Source organism: Mixophyes fleayi, chromosome 1, assembly GCF_038048845.1.
Source record: "Mixophyes fleayi isolate aMixFle1 chromosome 1, aMixFle1.hap1, whole genome shotgun sequence".
In the NCBI taxonomy this organism is placed as follows: domain Eukaryota; kingdom Metazoa; phylum Chordata; class Amphibia; order Anura; family Limnodynastidae; genus Mixophyes; species Mixophyes fleayi.
Genome location: NC_134402.1, coordinates 336,936,504 through 336,954,367, shown reverse-complemented (window position 1 = coordinate 336,954,367; position 17,864 = coordinate 336,936,504). Strand labels below are relative to the sequence as shown.

The following is a 17,864-nucleotide window of genomic DNA, read 5'->3' as shown; positions in this document are numbered from 1 at the left end:
CCCCCCTTTCGCACAGCCCTCGTTACGGCTCTGCCGATACCCCAAGGGAAAACCAGCGAAGTGATTTCAAATGTGAGGAATAACGAGGGATTCTGTTTAGGCAACCATTAAGAAACCTCTTAGAAATGCACTTACACAAATCCAAATTCACAGAGAGGGGTATAAAAATAAAAGCACCCAAATCTTCTTATGGATTTCCTCGAAGTCCCTCTCCTCAATGGAACAGATGCACTCCAAATATATTCAAAAGGAGTAAACAAAGGGAGGGAACAAACAGGAAGGACATAGTGCTTTATCTTTTATTAAAAAGTATATAAAAGTATATAAAAAATCCCCAAAAACTATCCAAAAGCAAAAACTAAAAATAACAGCACACATGTAGGAGTGGCAAGGCCACCTACCAGAGTCCCATATGATAACAGCGTTTAGCATGCAGATTTCCTGTTGCACAGTTGGTAATATGTGTATGAGACCATGGTTTTCTGTCCTGTCACTCGCCCCCCAATGCGTTTCGACCCGATTAACATAGGTCTTTTTCAAGGCATACTGCATACGTGCTACTACCACTCTTTTATATCTATGCGATCAATCAGCGTAGCAATATTTCCATATATAGCACTTCCGGGATCTAAGCCTCATTTTCAGAACGAGGCCTGGTGTCAAAAACACAATGCGAACAAATGAAAAGGCCCTGAATGGATATCGGTGGGGCGATGTTAACATAAAACAAGAATACCACCACGGGCACATGAATAATCCAAGCCTCAATCTCAAAACAAGTACCAACAAGGAAAATACATTCCGATTGGATAAAGGTATTCTGAATGGAAAATAAATTGCTATCAATTCTATGTGCTAAACCACACAAATTGGAGTATGAACAGTTCTATACTTCCCAAATAAGCAATAAATTCCCTTACCCTCAATTCAGAATGCTTTTAACAATATCATGTACATCATATAATTAACATACAGCATTATGCAATTAAATATACACAACTCAAATTTCCAGGTATAAAGATCAAACTAAGGTAATACAATGTATATGAAAGACACCCTAATATATATATATAGATTTAACCTGTATTGCATATCAAGTCAGAGACCACTTTAATTAGAACTCCAAGTTCAAACCTTCTGGAGATAAAGTGTGTAGCTTATAAATCCACTTCATCTCTGCTTGAGTTAATCTGAAGGACACATCACTTCTCCTCCAATCTGGTTTAATCTGTTGGATGCCCCAAAAGTTCTTAATATGCCGTTCAGAAGATTGATGTATATCTTTGAAATGGGCGAGGATGGAATGACTCTCCATCCCTTTTTTTATATTCCTAATATGTTCTGACAGCCTAACTTTAAGAGGTCTAGATGTTCGGCCAACGTAAAACTGTCCACATGAACATTCAAATAGATATACTACATTCTTTGTATGACATGTAATAAAATCCTGGATGTTGAACTCTTGGTTTCTAACCTGGAAAAGGGTAATATGGGTATATTTACTTCAATCTTTTTTACAGGTTCTACAGGCATCACCATATACGCTGCTTGCTCTAATATACACATATTGATGAACAAGTTTATACACTGTTGATATACCGATAATTCACCTTCTATCTGCGGATTGCAGAATTGTAACAGTTTATGCAGATATCCGGATTTCATTGACTATTTGACCACGGCTCATTAATTATCACGGATCACTGTGCTAATACATCTATCCCCTTTTTATATGACTACTTTGGATGTCTACATGTTTATGGTTAATATAGTTACCATTGAGACAGCTGTCGTATTTACTTTTGATACAGTAGCGCTACTTATTAACTATACATGAGCTCTTTATAGTAACATACATCACAGTGCACTGTGATACATCTATTATGGGGTATGAAATGTATATTTAACATGTCATTTGGCGGTATAGGTTTTATCTATATTGATGTTTTAATTGACTCAAATTTTATTATATTATTCGTGACCCAGACCATATTTTTCTATTGAGACAGTTAGGTCTATAGCGCTGCAATTCCCGTTTTTGTACATGTTCTGTGTTTTCGGGTGGGAGCAGCCACCTGTGTACTTGCAGCAGCTTGACCTTCTGCACATGTTTACTGGTTTATGATTATATTTCATTGGCGCCATTTGGGGGTCTATTTTGTTTTTTAGTTGTCCTTATTTAAAGTTGACACTTGCTTAAGTACTGTACAGGAATTATAGTCTGTATCAGTAACTGTGCACTTTACAGGCCTCGTCTATTAATTAAAGGAAAGCAAAAAAATGAGTAACTTTGCACCTTGGCAAACCATGTTGCATTGGAGGGGGAGGTAAATTTAAAATGTGGAGACAGATTTATAGTTCGGATATGGCATGTCCTAGATCAACTTTAATTTGCAGTGTAAAAATAAAGCTATCAACTATTTATGTGCTACATGAAAGACAGACAGTTTTTCCTTAATAAACTAATTTGCACCACTTGCATTGTAACATGGTTTGTCCAGGAGCAAACTAACTCCTTTTTTTGCCTTGCCTTCCTTAATGACTCGGGCCCTATATGTCCATGTCCCCTACATGTTCATGTCTCAGTTTATGCCCATCCTTTGTTATTTATTCTTTGAAAAATAGGAAGTTGGTAAAGACCAAGTATTAAAAAAAAAATAATAATAATTAAAAAGTAAATAAAACAGCAAAATAACAATCTTACTAGAGGCCTGGAGGAAAATGATTATTATTCTGACAAGACATCTTTATGATTTATTACATTTTATTAACACCTCCATGTCTGCAGAATTTACAGCATGTATTTATTTCACAGGTTTCATGGAAAGCCTGAAAAATCTGCTTTATGACCAAGACGGCACTATCCGACAAAAGACTACTGAAGTTTTTTACATCATGGCCAGTCATAATGTTGGAAGGTAAGTGAGCTGTGGATGTAAAGATCTGCTGATATGATGTGGGAAAGCAGCAGGTCAGACAGCAGTGAGGTTGGGTAGGCGATAGCCACTGGATCGGAATCTTGCATGGAGAGTTTACTTAAGGGCTTTAAGCTGCCCACACACAGTAAGTTTCATTTACAAACCACACAAAATTCTGAACTGCCCTTCTTTATTTCAGCAAGTGAACCTCCTTGTCCGCCTAGTGCACTTCATGGGCGGTCATGGAACTGCCCTTTGTAAAATCTATTAGTGCTCTTGTTTGTGGATGCACCTGAAAATATGCATAGTGGAAAATGCCCCAGCAAAGTCCAACCTACTTCCAATTTAGGACCAACTCTTCATTTACATTTTTTATTTTTCTTCTAACTAAAATACAGCTCTGTTTATCTTCATTTATGTATTTTATTTAATAATAAGGGTGAGGGACATCACCACTGTCTTCATTACTTGTCACTTTTATGTGCTTGAAATTTTTTATTACATTGGTTAGAAGGCTGCTTTCCCACAGAAGCACAACTGAAAAGTGCAAAATACATATACGTAAGTATAGGACAATAACCGATCTTCAGTGATGGAAAAATCGTCTTTTTGCTGGGATAAAACTTTAGGGAGTGTTTAGGGCACATTTAGGGAGAGAAGTACACTCTCCCATAAAACAGGGGACACCCCACCTACATGTGTTCTGTCCACCCTTCAACTGCAAATCAATCCTTTTCTTTGTTTTATCAAGCATGGTTGTGTGTCAATAATGGGCATGTCATGACTACAGCTGGATGCCCTTTCCCAAATGTAGGTATGGGTTTGCATGTGCATAAATGAGACTTAATGTGTTGACCACACTGACCAACCATTGTACTGTGTGCAGGCCACATAGCGATTGATATAGATGACTTAAGTTCATTTGGAATTGGTTGGGTATGACAGCAAATCAGATCAGCTGATAACAACCCAGAACAATGCAATTTGGGATCCATGTAAGTGACGAAGTTGTTTGCTGATCCAGTGGTTCAGTTGCTGTGCTCAGGGGCTGGATGGTAATGTCCATGGCCATTGTTAAAAATGGTTAGAGTTAAAGGGATTGTTCAATTTTGGACAGCCCTCCCCTTCTGACCTGCCCACCAAAGAGCAGCCAGGAACAAGTATCTGCTGCAGCATAAAGCACAGGAGTCAATCCATCCAGTATTTTTCAATAGAGCTGAATAGCATTTGCTCATGGTAAGCAGGTACCTATATTTAACTTTAAATTATTGGATTGAGACCGCTGCCCACTGTGGTCTGGCAGCACCTCGCAGCACAGACGTTTGTGTGAGGCCTGGAGTGGATTGTGGAGGTACCATCTAGGTGCCTCCGGTAATCGCAATCCCACTCCCATCGCCGGAGATCTGGTCACTGTTGCTGTTGTTACTGGCCGGTGATCCCTGCTCTTGGCATCAGATTTGGAGCTGCACAACGGGGGTGCCGATCAAAGGTAAGTTTTCTCCCTGCTTGCAGTTAAATGAGAAATGCCTACCAGGATGGATACCTGAGTGGATGCGATGTTGTCCAAGACAACCACTATTCTCATTCCTAATGCAGTGAGGATTAAGAATGTCGCTGATTTTCAACTTCGTAGCTGCAGGGGCCTTCTTACGATCCATTTTAGCCTCTGCATGGGTCAATAAAGCCATGTAGAGTTGGTCTGAACGGCTTACAGAAGGTTTGACAGCTTTCAAAGGTTTGAATGGCTGCCTTTGTTGGAGCAGATTCCAATGAGCCACAAGTACTTGGAAGATGCGGCTCTAGATGCCGGATTGATTGGAATTTGAATTTAAGCCTCAGTAGTCTCGGACTCTTTAGCTTAAATCCTGGGAAGCTGATGTGGAGTCTAAGTGGAGTCTGAATCCCAGAGGGCAAGCTTTTGTCTCTAGGGAAGGTATGCAGAGTGGGAGACAGGCTTTGGCTGCTAAACACCCAACAGCCAGATCTTCAGACAAGCCATCAGCATAACAGAAATTGTGCCCACCCAGGAATATTTGTGGTGGTGGCCTGTTTACTTCTCTTCTGGGACCAGTGGTTAAATTCCACTATATATCTTGGATGAGAGAGATTGTGGTTTGATGATACATTATAGATCTCCTGAAATCCCCACCCAGGAGGTTGATTACTTTGGAACTTCCGCAGACAAGACAAAATGTCTCGCACTGCGGTAAGTAATTCAATCTCTCATTTTTTCAGTGGTGGTTGTCCCGGTTCCAGATCACCAGAAGCATTTGGGATTTTACTGAAACCTCTTCTTGGTTCAAAAGCCCAATGGTTCGTTAAGGCCAAATTTTAACCTTAAAACCTTAAACACCAAGCTTTGGGTTGATAGATTCAAAATGGAGCTCCTGAGATTATTATTATTATTATTATTATTATTATCTTACACTTATAAGGCGCCACAAAGGGTCCACAGTGTCGTACATTACATATACAGAAAACAGAAAACCAAGACACAACATGATACAAAAATATATACAAACACAGGTGACAGGCAGGCGCGGGCTGGCAGGTTTCAGCCCGGGGGGCGCACAGACGGCCGCATCACATAACACGCCGCTGGAATTATTAACAAATTATTGCATCCACAGGGGGATAGGGGGAGGCGGCCGGCCCGAAAAGCCGTTAGACTGAGCTGCCCGGGTGCCCGCTGCCCCCCTGCCCCCCAGTCCAGCCCGCCCCTGGTGACAGGGTAAAGCAAATCAGATTATTTCTGGGACAGATAGTGAAAGGGATGGTAGAAATCAGCGAGAAGAAGGCCGAAGATTAAAAAACAGGGAAAACAGGGCTAGCGAAGCAGGCCAAGAGGTACAGAGGGTGATGGAATAGTAGAAGGAGTACACAAGGAAAGAGGGCCCTGCTCATGAGGTTTTCGTAGCTTCCGTGGTGAGAAAGGGACATATCTTAGATATATTCCGAAGGTGGAAGTAGCAGGATTTTGAGAGGGACAGAATGTGAGGCTTGAATGAGAGGGAGGAATCAAGGATGACCCCCAAGCATCGGACTTGGGGGACAGAAACGAGGGTAGTGTTATTACCGGAAATAGAGAGGGGGAGAGGTGGGAGAGTCCTGGAAGGGGGGAAGACTAAAAGCTCGGTCTTGGAAATATTGAGTTTAAGGAAGCGTTGCGACATCCAAGATGAGATGGCCGAGAGACAGGAGGAGACACGAGACAGAAGGGAAGGGGAGAGGTCAGGGGATGAAAGATAAATTTGGGTATCATCAGCATAGAGGTGGTACTGGAGGCCAAAGCAGTGGATGAGGACACCAAGGGAGGAGGTGTAGATAGAGAAAAGCAGGGGGCCAAGAACGGAGCCTTGAGGAATGCCAACAGGTAGGGGAAGAGGGTGGGGATGTAGAATCATGAGTAGAGACTGAGAAGGAGCAGTTAGTGAGGTAAAAGGAAAACCAGGAGAGGACAGTGATACATAGGCCTATAGATTTGAGAGTTTGCAAAAGGAGTGCGTGGTCAATGGTATCGAAGGCAGCAGAGAGGTCAAGAAGGATAAGACGGGAGTAGTGTCTATTGGAGTTAGCGAGGAGAAGGTCATTAGTGACCTTAGTGAGGGCAGTTTCAGTGGAGTGGAGGGGGCGAAAACCAGACTGGAGCAGGTCAAGGAGTGAGTGAGAGGAGAGAAAGGAGGTGAGACGGTTGTAGACAACCTGATCAAGGAGTTTGGAGGCAAAAGGAAGAAGCGAAATAGGGCGGTAATAAGAGAGAGAGGCAGGATCAAGGGATGGTTTCTTGAGTATGGGGGAGGCAAGAGCATGTTTAAAAGAGGAGGGGAAGATTCCAAATGAGAGGGATAGGTTTTAGAGGTGTGCAAGGTGGGTGCAGGCTTCAAGAGAGAGGGAGCGGAGGAGGTGGGAGGGGATTGGGTCCTGTGTGCAAGTGGAGGAGGGAGAGGAAGAGAGAAGGGTATGGACTTCATCTGCAGATACCGGAGTGAAGGAAGAGAAGGAGGGTGAGCTAGCAGCAGAGGAGGGTGAGAAGGGGGACAGAGTGGGCATGGAGGTGGGGTAAGATGGGACTGCTGGGAGATGTCATGATGTACAGACTCAATCTTGGAGGTGAAGTGGGTAGCAAAGTCGACAGCAGAGAGCGTGGGGGGAAGGGAGAGGAGGGAGTTGAAGGTGGCAAAAAGCCAACGGGGGTTGGAGGATTGGGAAGAAATGAGAGCTTTAAAGAAAGATTGTTTAGAGAGCGATAGGGCCGAACTGTGAGAGGCAAGTATGAACTTGAAGTAGAGGAAGTCAACTTTCTCCAGAGCCCTTCTGCACTGCGGGAGCATTTTTGAAGATAGCGGGTAAGTTTAGTGTGCCACGGTTGCGGCGGGGACTGACGAAGCTTGACGGTGACAGCCAGGGCGACAGAGTCAAGTGCAGCGGTAAGAGTGCGATTGTAAAAGGAGACAGACTTATCGGGGCAAGAAAGAGTGGTGATGGGGGAGAGGAGTGAGCCCATGGAGGAGGAGAACTGGTAGGATCAACTGTGTCAAGATTACGCCTAGTGAGAGTAACCTTGAGGGACAGGGATGATGAGAGGGGTGGAGAGATGCTAAAAGAGAGGAGATGGTGGTCAGAGAGAGGAAAAGGTGAATTAATGAGGTCAGAGACAGTTCCGAGATGTGAAAAAAACAGATCTAGGGAGTGGCCACTGCGGTGGGAGGGAGAGGAGGTCCATTGAGAGAGTCCAAGGGAGGAGGAGAGGGAGAGAAGTTTGGAAGCAGCAGGGTCTGAGGGATTGTCTATAGGGATATTAAAGTCCCCCAAGATGAGGGCGGGAAGTGAGGGAGCCAGGTGGCAAAGTGATCGAGAAATTGGGAGACAGGACCGGGAGGACGGTATATAACCGCAACACAGAGGTGGTCTGGGTGGAATAGGCGGATAGAGTGTACCTCAAAGGAGGAAAAAGAGAGGGAGGGTTCAGGGGGAAAAACCCGAAAAGAACAGCAGGAGGAGAGAAGTATGCCGACACCACCACCTTGCCGTTCCCCAGGTCTGGGTGTGTGGGAGAAGGACAAGCTGGAGCTGGAGAGGTAGTGTCCTCAGGGGATAGCCAGGTTTCAGTGATGGCAAGCAGGTTGAAGGATCTAGAGATAAAGAGATCATTGATAGAGGTCAATTTGTTACAGACTGATCTGGCATTCCAGAGACCACAGGATAGTGGAAGAGAGGGAAGAGGAGAGATGTGAATGAGATTGTTGCGTTTGCTTGTCTGCAAGGGTGAGTATGATATGGAGCAAGGGGAATGACAGGAAAAGAGGGTTGGAATTGGACCAGAAGCAGAAATAAGAGGGGATTTGTCAGCAGACAGGAGATGAGGGGCAGGGGAGCAAGAGGTAGGGGAGGAGTGGAGATGGGGCAGATAAGGGGGTTTATGAATGGGAGAGGCAGAAGGTAGAAGTGACGTGAGGGAGTAGATTACCTGGGGGGAAAGAGAGGGAGGTGGTAGGTAGGAGCAGACTGACGCTGAGAGAAGAGCAGCGAAGGGGACAAGAGGGAAAGGGTGTGAGTGGGGAAAGGGAGGAGAGAGGAAAAGATGGAAGAGAGGGCAGCGTGTTAGATCAGGGGCCCAGAGGCACAGAAGAGAAGAGAGGAGTGAAATAGGGAGGGGGATGGGAAGTGAGAGGGGAAAGTGAAAAGGAGGAAGAATATGGAAAGGTTGGACATGGGAAGCAGGGGGATAGAGGGAGAGGACAGAAGTGAAAGAGGAGTAAATCATGATAAAGCTAGAGAAGGTGTGGAATAGGCAGTTGAAAGAATTCAGACATCAAGAATGGTAACGGCTTACAAGTGGAGTGAGGAAATGGTGAGAGCACAAGAGGTGAGTAAAATGAAAGAGTGCAAAGGTAGAAGGAGAGAAAAGAGGAAGAAGAGATGTAAAGTATCAGGGAATAGGAAGCAATAAGGACAGCAGAGATACCAGATGGGTGTGTTTAGAAAAAGCAATTAGATGAGACAGTGACATCAGGCATGATTGAAAGGCAATAGTATAACATAAGGCATAATACAAGGTGCACTGAGCTGGTTATACAAGTCCACATGACAAGAGGGAGCCAGTTCAAAGTTCAAGCTAAGTGGAGCAACAGTGTGTATTAAGAGTGGGAATCCAAGCAGTATATGAGGAATCACCAAGTCATAATACTGCAGCAGGCCTGAATAAGTGTTAAAACAGTTCAGCAGGGAGAGTTCAGGCAGTAAACAATCCAGGTGGAGAAGGATATCAGAGTTCAGGGCTGATTGTTGAATGTTGTCCTCTTGTAGCAGTGTTTGCAGGTAAAAGGTTCCCCTCCTGTTCTCCTCTTGTTCATCTCTTGTATATATCTAACTGTACTAACTAAATTAGTTAATACACTTGTAAGAATCTCACTTGTAAGAATTCTCACTAGCTGACAGCCTCATGAGATCTGTATTAAACAGCATGGAATAGGACGAGTTTATGATGTCTTTGAACATTAAGGAGCATATCTAGACGTTTTGATGTGGGAGAGACATTATTGTCTTCTTGGGTTTGCTGTCATGTGTCATCATTACCAATTTCGGACTCTTCCATTTGGCCTAGCCATAGGTCCAAGCATTTTCACCAAAGTCATGGCAGTTCTGCTTTGTTCAAAGGGAGTGATGGTCATTCCCTACTTGGACGATCTATTGATAAATGCAGAGTCGCCAACGGTGTTTGAAATCCATGAGCAGAAAACTGCATAGATTTTAGAATTACAAAGGTAAAATCTCAATTACTAGAAGTCCAAATTGACACTGTCACAGTGGATGGTCTTTTTTTGGATCTTCTATTTGACACCCAGAAACGAAGGGTATTGTTAACACAGGACAAGATTCTGGCCTTGCAGAGTATAATAAAGTCTGTGTTGGCTCACAAACAGGCTGCGGTACATTTCTGCATGGGAGTACTGGGAAGGATGATGTCGACTTTCTAGATGATTTCCAGTTTGTTCCAGCTAGAAGTCATCTCGAAGTGGAACAAATCTCACCTTTGCCTATCCAACCAAGTAATACGTCTTTTCCCCAAGCTCAGCAAAGGTTTCCTGTCCTCCATTTGGGCATGTACTCTGGTACAGACGCTAGCCTTCAGGGTGGGGGGCAGTTATTCTTCTCACCAACTTTCAGGGTCTTTGGACCCTGGGAGAGTCAAGAATCCCAATAAACATGTTAGAATTGTGAGAAGTGCTCTGCATGCTAGTCAGCACAGAATTTGTTGTGGAGAATGGCAGTGAAGAAACAGTTGGACAAGGCCACAGCTGTGGCATACCTCAACCAAGATGGAGGCACCAGAAGTCCTCTCGTCATGCAAGATCTTACAGTAATGGTATGAAATGTTCAGGACATCATGGCAGTGTCACAAATCGGGGTCTTAGCCCTGTTTACACCACTCGGCGGTACCATATTACCGTACATCTTCCTCCTGGTCGTATGCAACATGTTATCCTGGGACAAGCATGACTTTGTCTGCAGCACTGTAGGCTGCCATCTTGGGTGAGACATTTGCTAAGCTTCCTGCTGAGTATGAACACCTGATCCCATTCCCCAATTGGCTTCCTCTGCAGACTATAAGAGTCCCCTCCTACACTCAGCTTGTTGCCTGTGCAACACTTCCTAGTTCCAGGTCTACAGTTGCTGTTGTTTTGCTGCTCCAAACTACCTGCTGAATACAGAGCTCTACCCTTCATGTGTACTCAGCTTCATCCAGATTACTGCTTCTATTATCCCGCTGTGTACAGATCTCCACCATTAACTCTGAGTAAATTCAACCTCAACCTGCTGTTGTGTTATGGACTTCTCTCAGTGAGTTCAACTTCTTCTGTTGCTATTACATGAACTGCAAACCTTTAACCATTCGTGTGAATTGAACTTCATCTGTTGTTGTTATCTGAAATACAACCATTAACCATTTGTGTGAATTCAGCTTCATTCTACTGCTGAAATAAATACCTTGGTAGTTATTCACATTCTTTGCACCTGCAAGCAAGCTCTATGAGCAAGACATTTATCCAGCCCCCCCAGTTTCCACTACACTCCTGCCACAGCTAGACCCTTACGTCCCGAGACGGATCCCAGAAACCCTATTGCCATGACAGGCAGTTTTCATCCCGGGGTAGAGAACTGCCAGACTTTCTGTGCAAGCAGACTTTTCATGCAGTGGAATGGTGTCTCGGTTGAACCATAAAATGGAGCTATTTTGTTCACTTGCATAAGAGACCCAAAGGCTGCCTTAGTAGACTCTATGTCAGTCCCCTGGCAGGTCGAACTGGTTTACCTGTTCCCCTCCATTTGCGATGCTTCTGCAGATCTTAAATGAGGGTGAAGAGAGAGGTTGCTTGGGTCATTCTTTTGACTCCAGTTTGGCCAAGCAAGTCATGGTACAACAACATCATCACCGTGATGGTAGCTCCAACATGACGTCTCCCTCTCAGAGTCTAAGTCAAGGACCATTTCAGCACCAAGGATTAGAAGGGCTAGCTTTAACAGCATTGCTTATAGCTAAAGGTTTGCCTGACAGTATGGTTCAAACCATGCTTGGGGTAAGTAAACTAGTTTTGGCCAAGAATTACTAGAGATTGTGTAGGACATATATTTCCTGGTGCAAGAGGGAATGGGTTTCTTGTCTCTTATTTTAGATTGCCTAGGTTTCTTATGTTCTTCCAGGACGGGCTGGATGTTGGTTGCTGGGCATTAAAACACTTTTGCAGGGTGTACTGCATATACAACCTTTGCAGTATTTACTATTTGAAACCTTGGATTCAGTAGAATTAAAATTTCAGACTTGGAAAACTATTTTATTTTTTGCTATTTCAACTGCTAGAAGAGTTTCAGAGCTGGAAGCTTTGTCCTGCAAGTCACCTCTTCTTCTGTTCCATGAGGAATTCTTTTTAGCCTAAGGTGATGTTCATATTTCATCTCATTTAATCTCAGGGCTCACTCCACCAGGTATGTTGGTGCCTCAACGACGGCAAGGAGCCTGGTCTGAGAAGCTGGTCCTCAGTTTACACATTTAACAAATGCTATAGGTTTAATGTATTTCCATCTTGGGATGCCCGTTTTGGAATTAAGGTGGTTCACACCACTTTTACTGAGCGTGCAAGGGTAGCTTTCAGCTGTCTCCAATGTCTCCAGTGTCCCACAATTGGACACAGGAGAAAAGAGGATTTTTATACTTACATTGAATCCTTTTCTCTTAGTCTTTTGGGGGACACTGGACGCCCATCCTTTTCTCTCTAGTTCTCCTTGTCTGTTTGGTTGTTTTGGGAGAACATAGTTGTTCTCTCCTTGTTTTTTCTACACTGTCCAGTTGAAGTTCTGGCCGGTGCAGGGTATGAAAGGAGAGGAGCTAACAACAAATAAAGTGCCTGGCTCTTAGCTGCAGCTCTATGCCCCAATGTCTCCAGTGTCCCTTAATGGACGAAGACAAAAAGGAGTTAATGTAAGTATAAAATTCTAATTTTTTAGCTGACATGTCCCTTCTCCCAAACAGCAGAACTGTGGGAGTCCCATGTTAATCATTTTTCTGGATCATATACAAACATTGAAGAATTTGCACTGAATCGCAGAAACCAGTTAGCAATTAGCTTTCATCTGGGTATTTCAACTTAGACAATGAAATCAAGTGTCGGATTGGTTTTCATTTACTGCTAACTTGGCAGCCAAGTGTGTGTAATGTTAGTAAATGAGCCTTTTGACCTGAGAGTTGTCTTGATTTAAAGAGCAAAAAAATTAAGGTACGTTTTTAAATAAGTAAATTTTCAGTATCAAGTCTTCCGAACTTTTTTATTTTATTTTATAATCAAAAAATGTATTCTGGGGTTTTCCACTTGACTTTTATTAATATTCTTATCAGGTAATATTTGTAATGTTATGTCATGTTACATAGCATTGTGCAAAATGTCAGTGGTGGGCAGACTTTATACCAGGGCTGTACAAATTCCAGCCACCATGGCAACTGTATAATCCATCCTGTATACTGGGACATGAGCTTGCTTTAATTCATATTTGGAACCTATGCTTGTCAGGCACTGTGCATAATATACATTGAGCTTTAACTTCCAATTCTTCCGCGGCTACATGGACCTGTACTTAGTGCTCTGGGTAGCAAAGGGGACTATGTGTTGTTGCTATTACTGACTATCAGAAAGCAGAGGCGGGAGGGAATCCCTGAGCAGGCCCAGTGGCCTGCTGATATGTGATGAGCACTGCAGACACAGATGGACAAACACATTGGCCACTGCAGACACAAGTGCATTACTGTGCTGGGCATCATAGGCCCATGATGGGCACAGGTTGATAAATGTGCTAAGCTCATGTTGGGCATAGATGGGTAAATATGCTGGGCAAGCCAAGCTATTATGAAGATGGTAAACGTACTGGCACTACAAGCACATTCTTCATACAACTGGGTAAGTGTATTGAGCACTGCAGACACACGGTGGACACAGGTTGTTTAACGAGTCTGGAATTACAGGCTCATACTGTGCACAGGGGCTGGTAAACCTGTTGGCTGCTGCAGTGACATGTTGGGCACTGCTTCTGAAACATGTAGAGCATTGCAGGTCAATGATGGGTTTGCTGGGTTATTACATTGGGCATTGGTGATACTGATACATGGGCTCTACTGGGTAAATGTATTGAGCACATATTGGACAAACATGTATATTGCTGCTGGTACATGTGGGGCACTGTTGGTATGTGCTGGGCATGTCATCCCCTGAATATTAGGTAGGTGCATCACCCTCTGTACACCAACACACACATAAGTTCTAGTTCTTAACTTTTTGATACAGTTGCCCAACTCTGCATTACATGCAAATACAGATCGAACCAAAAGAGGTAGTGATAGTGATAGCTAGTGTTCCATAGAAAAGGTGCAGCTGTAGAGAAGTTCTGCACATGTGTGTGAGGAGAGCTAACAACAGAGTGCGTTAGACAACAGAGTATAAGATGAGAGCAGTATGTTGCTGGGAGAATACTTGAGGTACAAAGGATGGGTCAGAATTGTTGCTGGCTTGCAGGTTAAAGATAGTATTTTGGATCAACCAATATAAATTTTATTATACTTAGAACCCATATTCACTTGTATTTAACTTTAATGTATTGTAGGCTTAGGGTAGTGTCAGATGGGCATTTTACAGTGCCAAGTTTTTCCAGCCAGAAAAAAGTTCCATGCTGAATTTCCTGTAGTGACACCAAGATTTCATTAGGAATGTTTCCATTACTCATTGAGAAAAGCTCAATCTTCAAAAACTATGCATACAGTGCGCTGAAGCATTCTTGTGTGACAAGGAAACTGGGAACTGCCATTGTAAGCCTGGTATCAACACAGGTTCTTCAGAATGATGCATTTTTCTGTTAGGAAACACCAGCCATATATGTCAGCAAATAAGTGGTTCTGATGATACCAGGTTAGACTTGGACACACAACAATTCCCAAGACCCAGCACTGGTCCATAGGTCTAACAAAGGCTTGCACGAAGGCTTAATAACATGAATGACTAAGTGGGGTTAATACAATACAGTTCCTGTTGAAAGTAAAATTATTGCACCATGAGTATAAATGACAATTTTTAGATCAATTGGTTCATTAGTGACATCTAGAATTTAGCAAATTATATTGAATACTTATATGACTTTGCTCGATATTTCTTATCATACCATAGCTAGTCTCTGTGCAAGATGTCTATTACATTGACTTAAATATATTGTTAATATATTTTAACATAAAGACAGAATCAGTCTCCAGTGATATATACCAGGAAGAAATGGGCATGGTGTTATCTTCTTTATTTTATTTTAGGGAGGGTATCTTGAGAAAGGAAGTTATTATTGCCCTGTCCCACCTCCTTGATGACCGGGTTGATATCTGTCGCAGGAACACGCATCAGACATTCCAGATGCTGTCTGAGCTCCCAGCTGGTGAGTACATATGTACTGTCATGTCCTGACGTCATTGGGGACAGCTATGAAAACTGGTGCAAAGGAAAAAGGTGCTCTTGCCTCTAGCAACCAATTTGATTTTAACTGTTATTTTTCTACCACACTATAAGAATGAATGCCATGGGAAACACCTCTTTTTTCCTTTTGTACCGGTTTTCATAACTGTGCCCCAATGTATTTTGCTTATATAATATGTACACTGTATATACACTTTCAGTTCTCGGGAGTTACTGTACAGACATCATTTCCAATACAGCATGTCCGTTTCGCACAGGATCTTTAAGGATACTAATTTACATATCAATTGTACAAGTGTACATTTAATCTCAAAATGAAATGATTGATGTAATTCTTGTAGACTAATGTTTGTAAGTAGAAGTTGAAGGGTTTAGAAATTGAGCAGTAGCATACCGTTCCCACTAGGTGGCGTGATTGCCTGACATCTGTCTGCCTGTGTTGCTTGGTCTGTGGAGACTTGTCACTCAGTGGCTTGTGATTTATCAGTAATACATAATAATTCCATCTGTTTTTGTGTGACATGAGTGACAAAGGGGCACTGGGACAAGTGCCAGACTTTACAACAGTGTGTACATGTGTATGTTTGTCCCCTAAGGAAACCAATAACGCATACATTTGAACACAGGCATCACTCTCATAGCAGTGACTGTTACTGCAATGCATTCTAAGAACAGGGATCTGTATCACACCCGCCATGATTCTTGGAGAGCAGAGCTGCAACAATCTTACCATACTTCTAAGAGAACAGAGACTTGGTGCATACTGTTTACCATCCCTTGTAGAATGACGTCTTGTTGCAAAATACGTACTACAATCCTTAGTATGGAGACTTACTAAATCGTATGTACCATTTGCACATATATATTAATCAACACACTATCATTAGGCTTACTGCAATACGCTTGCCATAATTCTTAGACAGTACACATACACCACAGGCCATCGTTCTTCAAAAAGAGACTCACTGCACCACACTTAATATTGTTCTTAGAAAAACAAACTCATTGCTGCACACTTGGCAAAATTTAGACCAAAGATTTACTGCAGATATGTTATCATCATTCGTACAGCAGAGACATACTGCCACACGCCAACATCCTAGGAGTAAACAACATACTTACCCTTATTCTCTGAGATGACTGAGGCTTATTGCAACACACTTACTATCTCTCAAACCAGATTCTTAATGCTTTGTGTTTATTATCATTCTCAGAACATACACATACTGCAACAGGCTTACCATCATCCTTAGATCAGACATTTAGGGCACACACTTACCATCATCCTTAGATCAGAGATTTAGGGCACACACTTACCATCATCCTTAGATCAGACATTTAGGGCACACACTTACCATCATCCTTAGATCAGACATTTAGGGCACACACTTACCATCATCCTTAGATCAGACATTTAGGGCACACACTTACCATCATCCTTAGATCAGACATTTAGGGCACACACTTACCATCATCCTTAGATCAGACATTTAGGGCACACACTTACCATCATCCTTAGAGCAGACATTTAGGGCACACACTTACCATCATCCTTAGATCAGACATTTAGGGCACACACTTACCATCATCCTTAGATCAGACATTTAGGGCACACACTTACCATCATCCTTAGATCAGACATTTAGGGCACACACTTACCATCATCCTTAGATCAGACATTTAGGGCACACACTTACCATCATTCTTAGATCAGACATTTAGTGCACACATTTACCATCATTCTTAGACCAGAGATTAAGGCACACATTTATCATCATTCTTAGACCAGAGATTAGTGCACACACTTATCATCATTCTGAAACCAGAGATTAGTGCACACACTTATCATCATTCTGAAACCAGAGATTAGTGCAACACACTTACCATCATTCTTAAACCAGAGATTAGGGCACACACTTATCATGATTCTGAAACCAGAGATTAGTGCAACAAAGTTACCACCATTCTTAGACCAGAGATTAGTGGGCAGCACGGTGGCGAAGTGGTAGCACTTCTGTCTCACAGCACTGGGGTCATGAGTTCAATTCCCGACCATTGCCTTATCTGTGAGGAGTTTGTATGTTCTCCCTGTGTTTGCGTGGGTTTCCTCCGGGTGCTCCGGTTTCCTCCCACACTCCAAAAACATACTAGTAGGTTAATTGGCTGCAATTAAAAAAAATTGACCCTAGTGTCTACCTGTCTCCCTCTCTGTCTGTCTGTGTGTGTGAGTGTCTATATTAGGGAATTTAGACTGTAAGCTCCAATGGGGCAGGGACAGATGTGAATGAGTTCTCTGTACAGCGCTGCGGAATCAGTGGCGCTATATAAATAAATGGTGATGATGATGATGATGACACTTATCATCATTCTGAAACCAGAGATTAATGCAACACACTTACCATCATTCTTAGACCAGAGACTTAGTGCAACACACTTACCATCATTCTTAGACCAGAGACTTAGTGCAACACACTTATCATCATTCTTAGACCCGAGACTTAGTGCAACATGCTTACCATCATTCTTAGAATATACACCAATTGTATCATGCTCACCATCGTTCTTAGACCAGAGAATTAGTACAACACGCTTACCATCACTCTAGAGATTTAGTGTAACACACTTACCATCATTCTGAAACCTGAATTTAGTGCAACACGCTTACCATCATTCTTAGACCTGAGATTAGTGAAACACATTTACCATCATTCTTTGACCAGAATTTTAGTGCAACACGCTTACCATCACTCTAGAGATTTAATGCAACACACTTACCATCATTCTGAAACCTGAATCTAGTGCAACATGCTTACCATCATTCTTTGACCAGAATTTTAGTGCAACACACTTACCATCATTCTTAGACCAGAGACTTAGTGCAACACACTTACCATCATTCTTAGATCAGACATTTAGTGCACACACTTACCATCATTCTTTGAATATA

General features: G+C 42.7%; 1 protein-coding gene across 2 annotated transcripts in view; it reads left to right on the top strand.

Moving 5' to 3' along the window:
• Nucleotides 1-17,864, top strand: part of RSPH14 (radial spoke head 14 homolog) — a 135,884-nt gene that overhangs the window by 6,661 nt on the left and 111,359 nt on the right. For both annotated transcript variants that reach the window (XM_075215418.1, XM_075215410.1), the window contains exons 3-4: nt 2,816-2,918; nt 14,761-14,879. In XM_075215418.1, the coding sequence (XP_075071519.1) occupies nt 2,816-2,918; nt 14,761-14,879 (222 nt within the window). The remainder of the gene's footprint in view (nt 1-2,815; nt 2,919-14,760; nt 14,880-17,864) is intronic.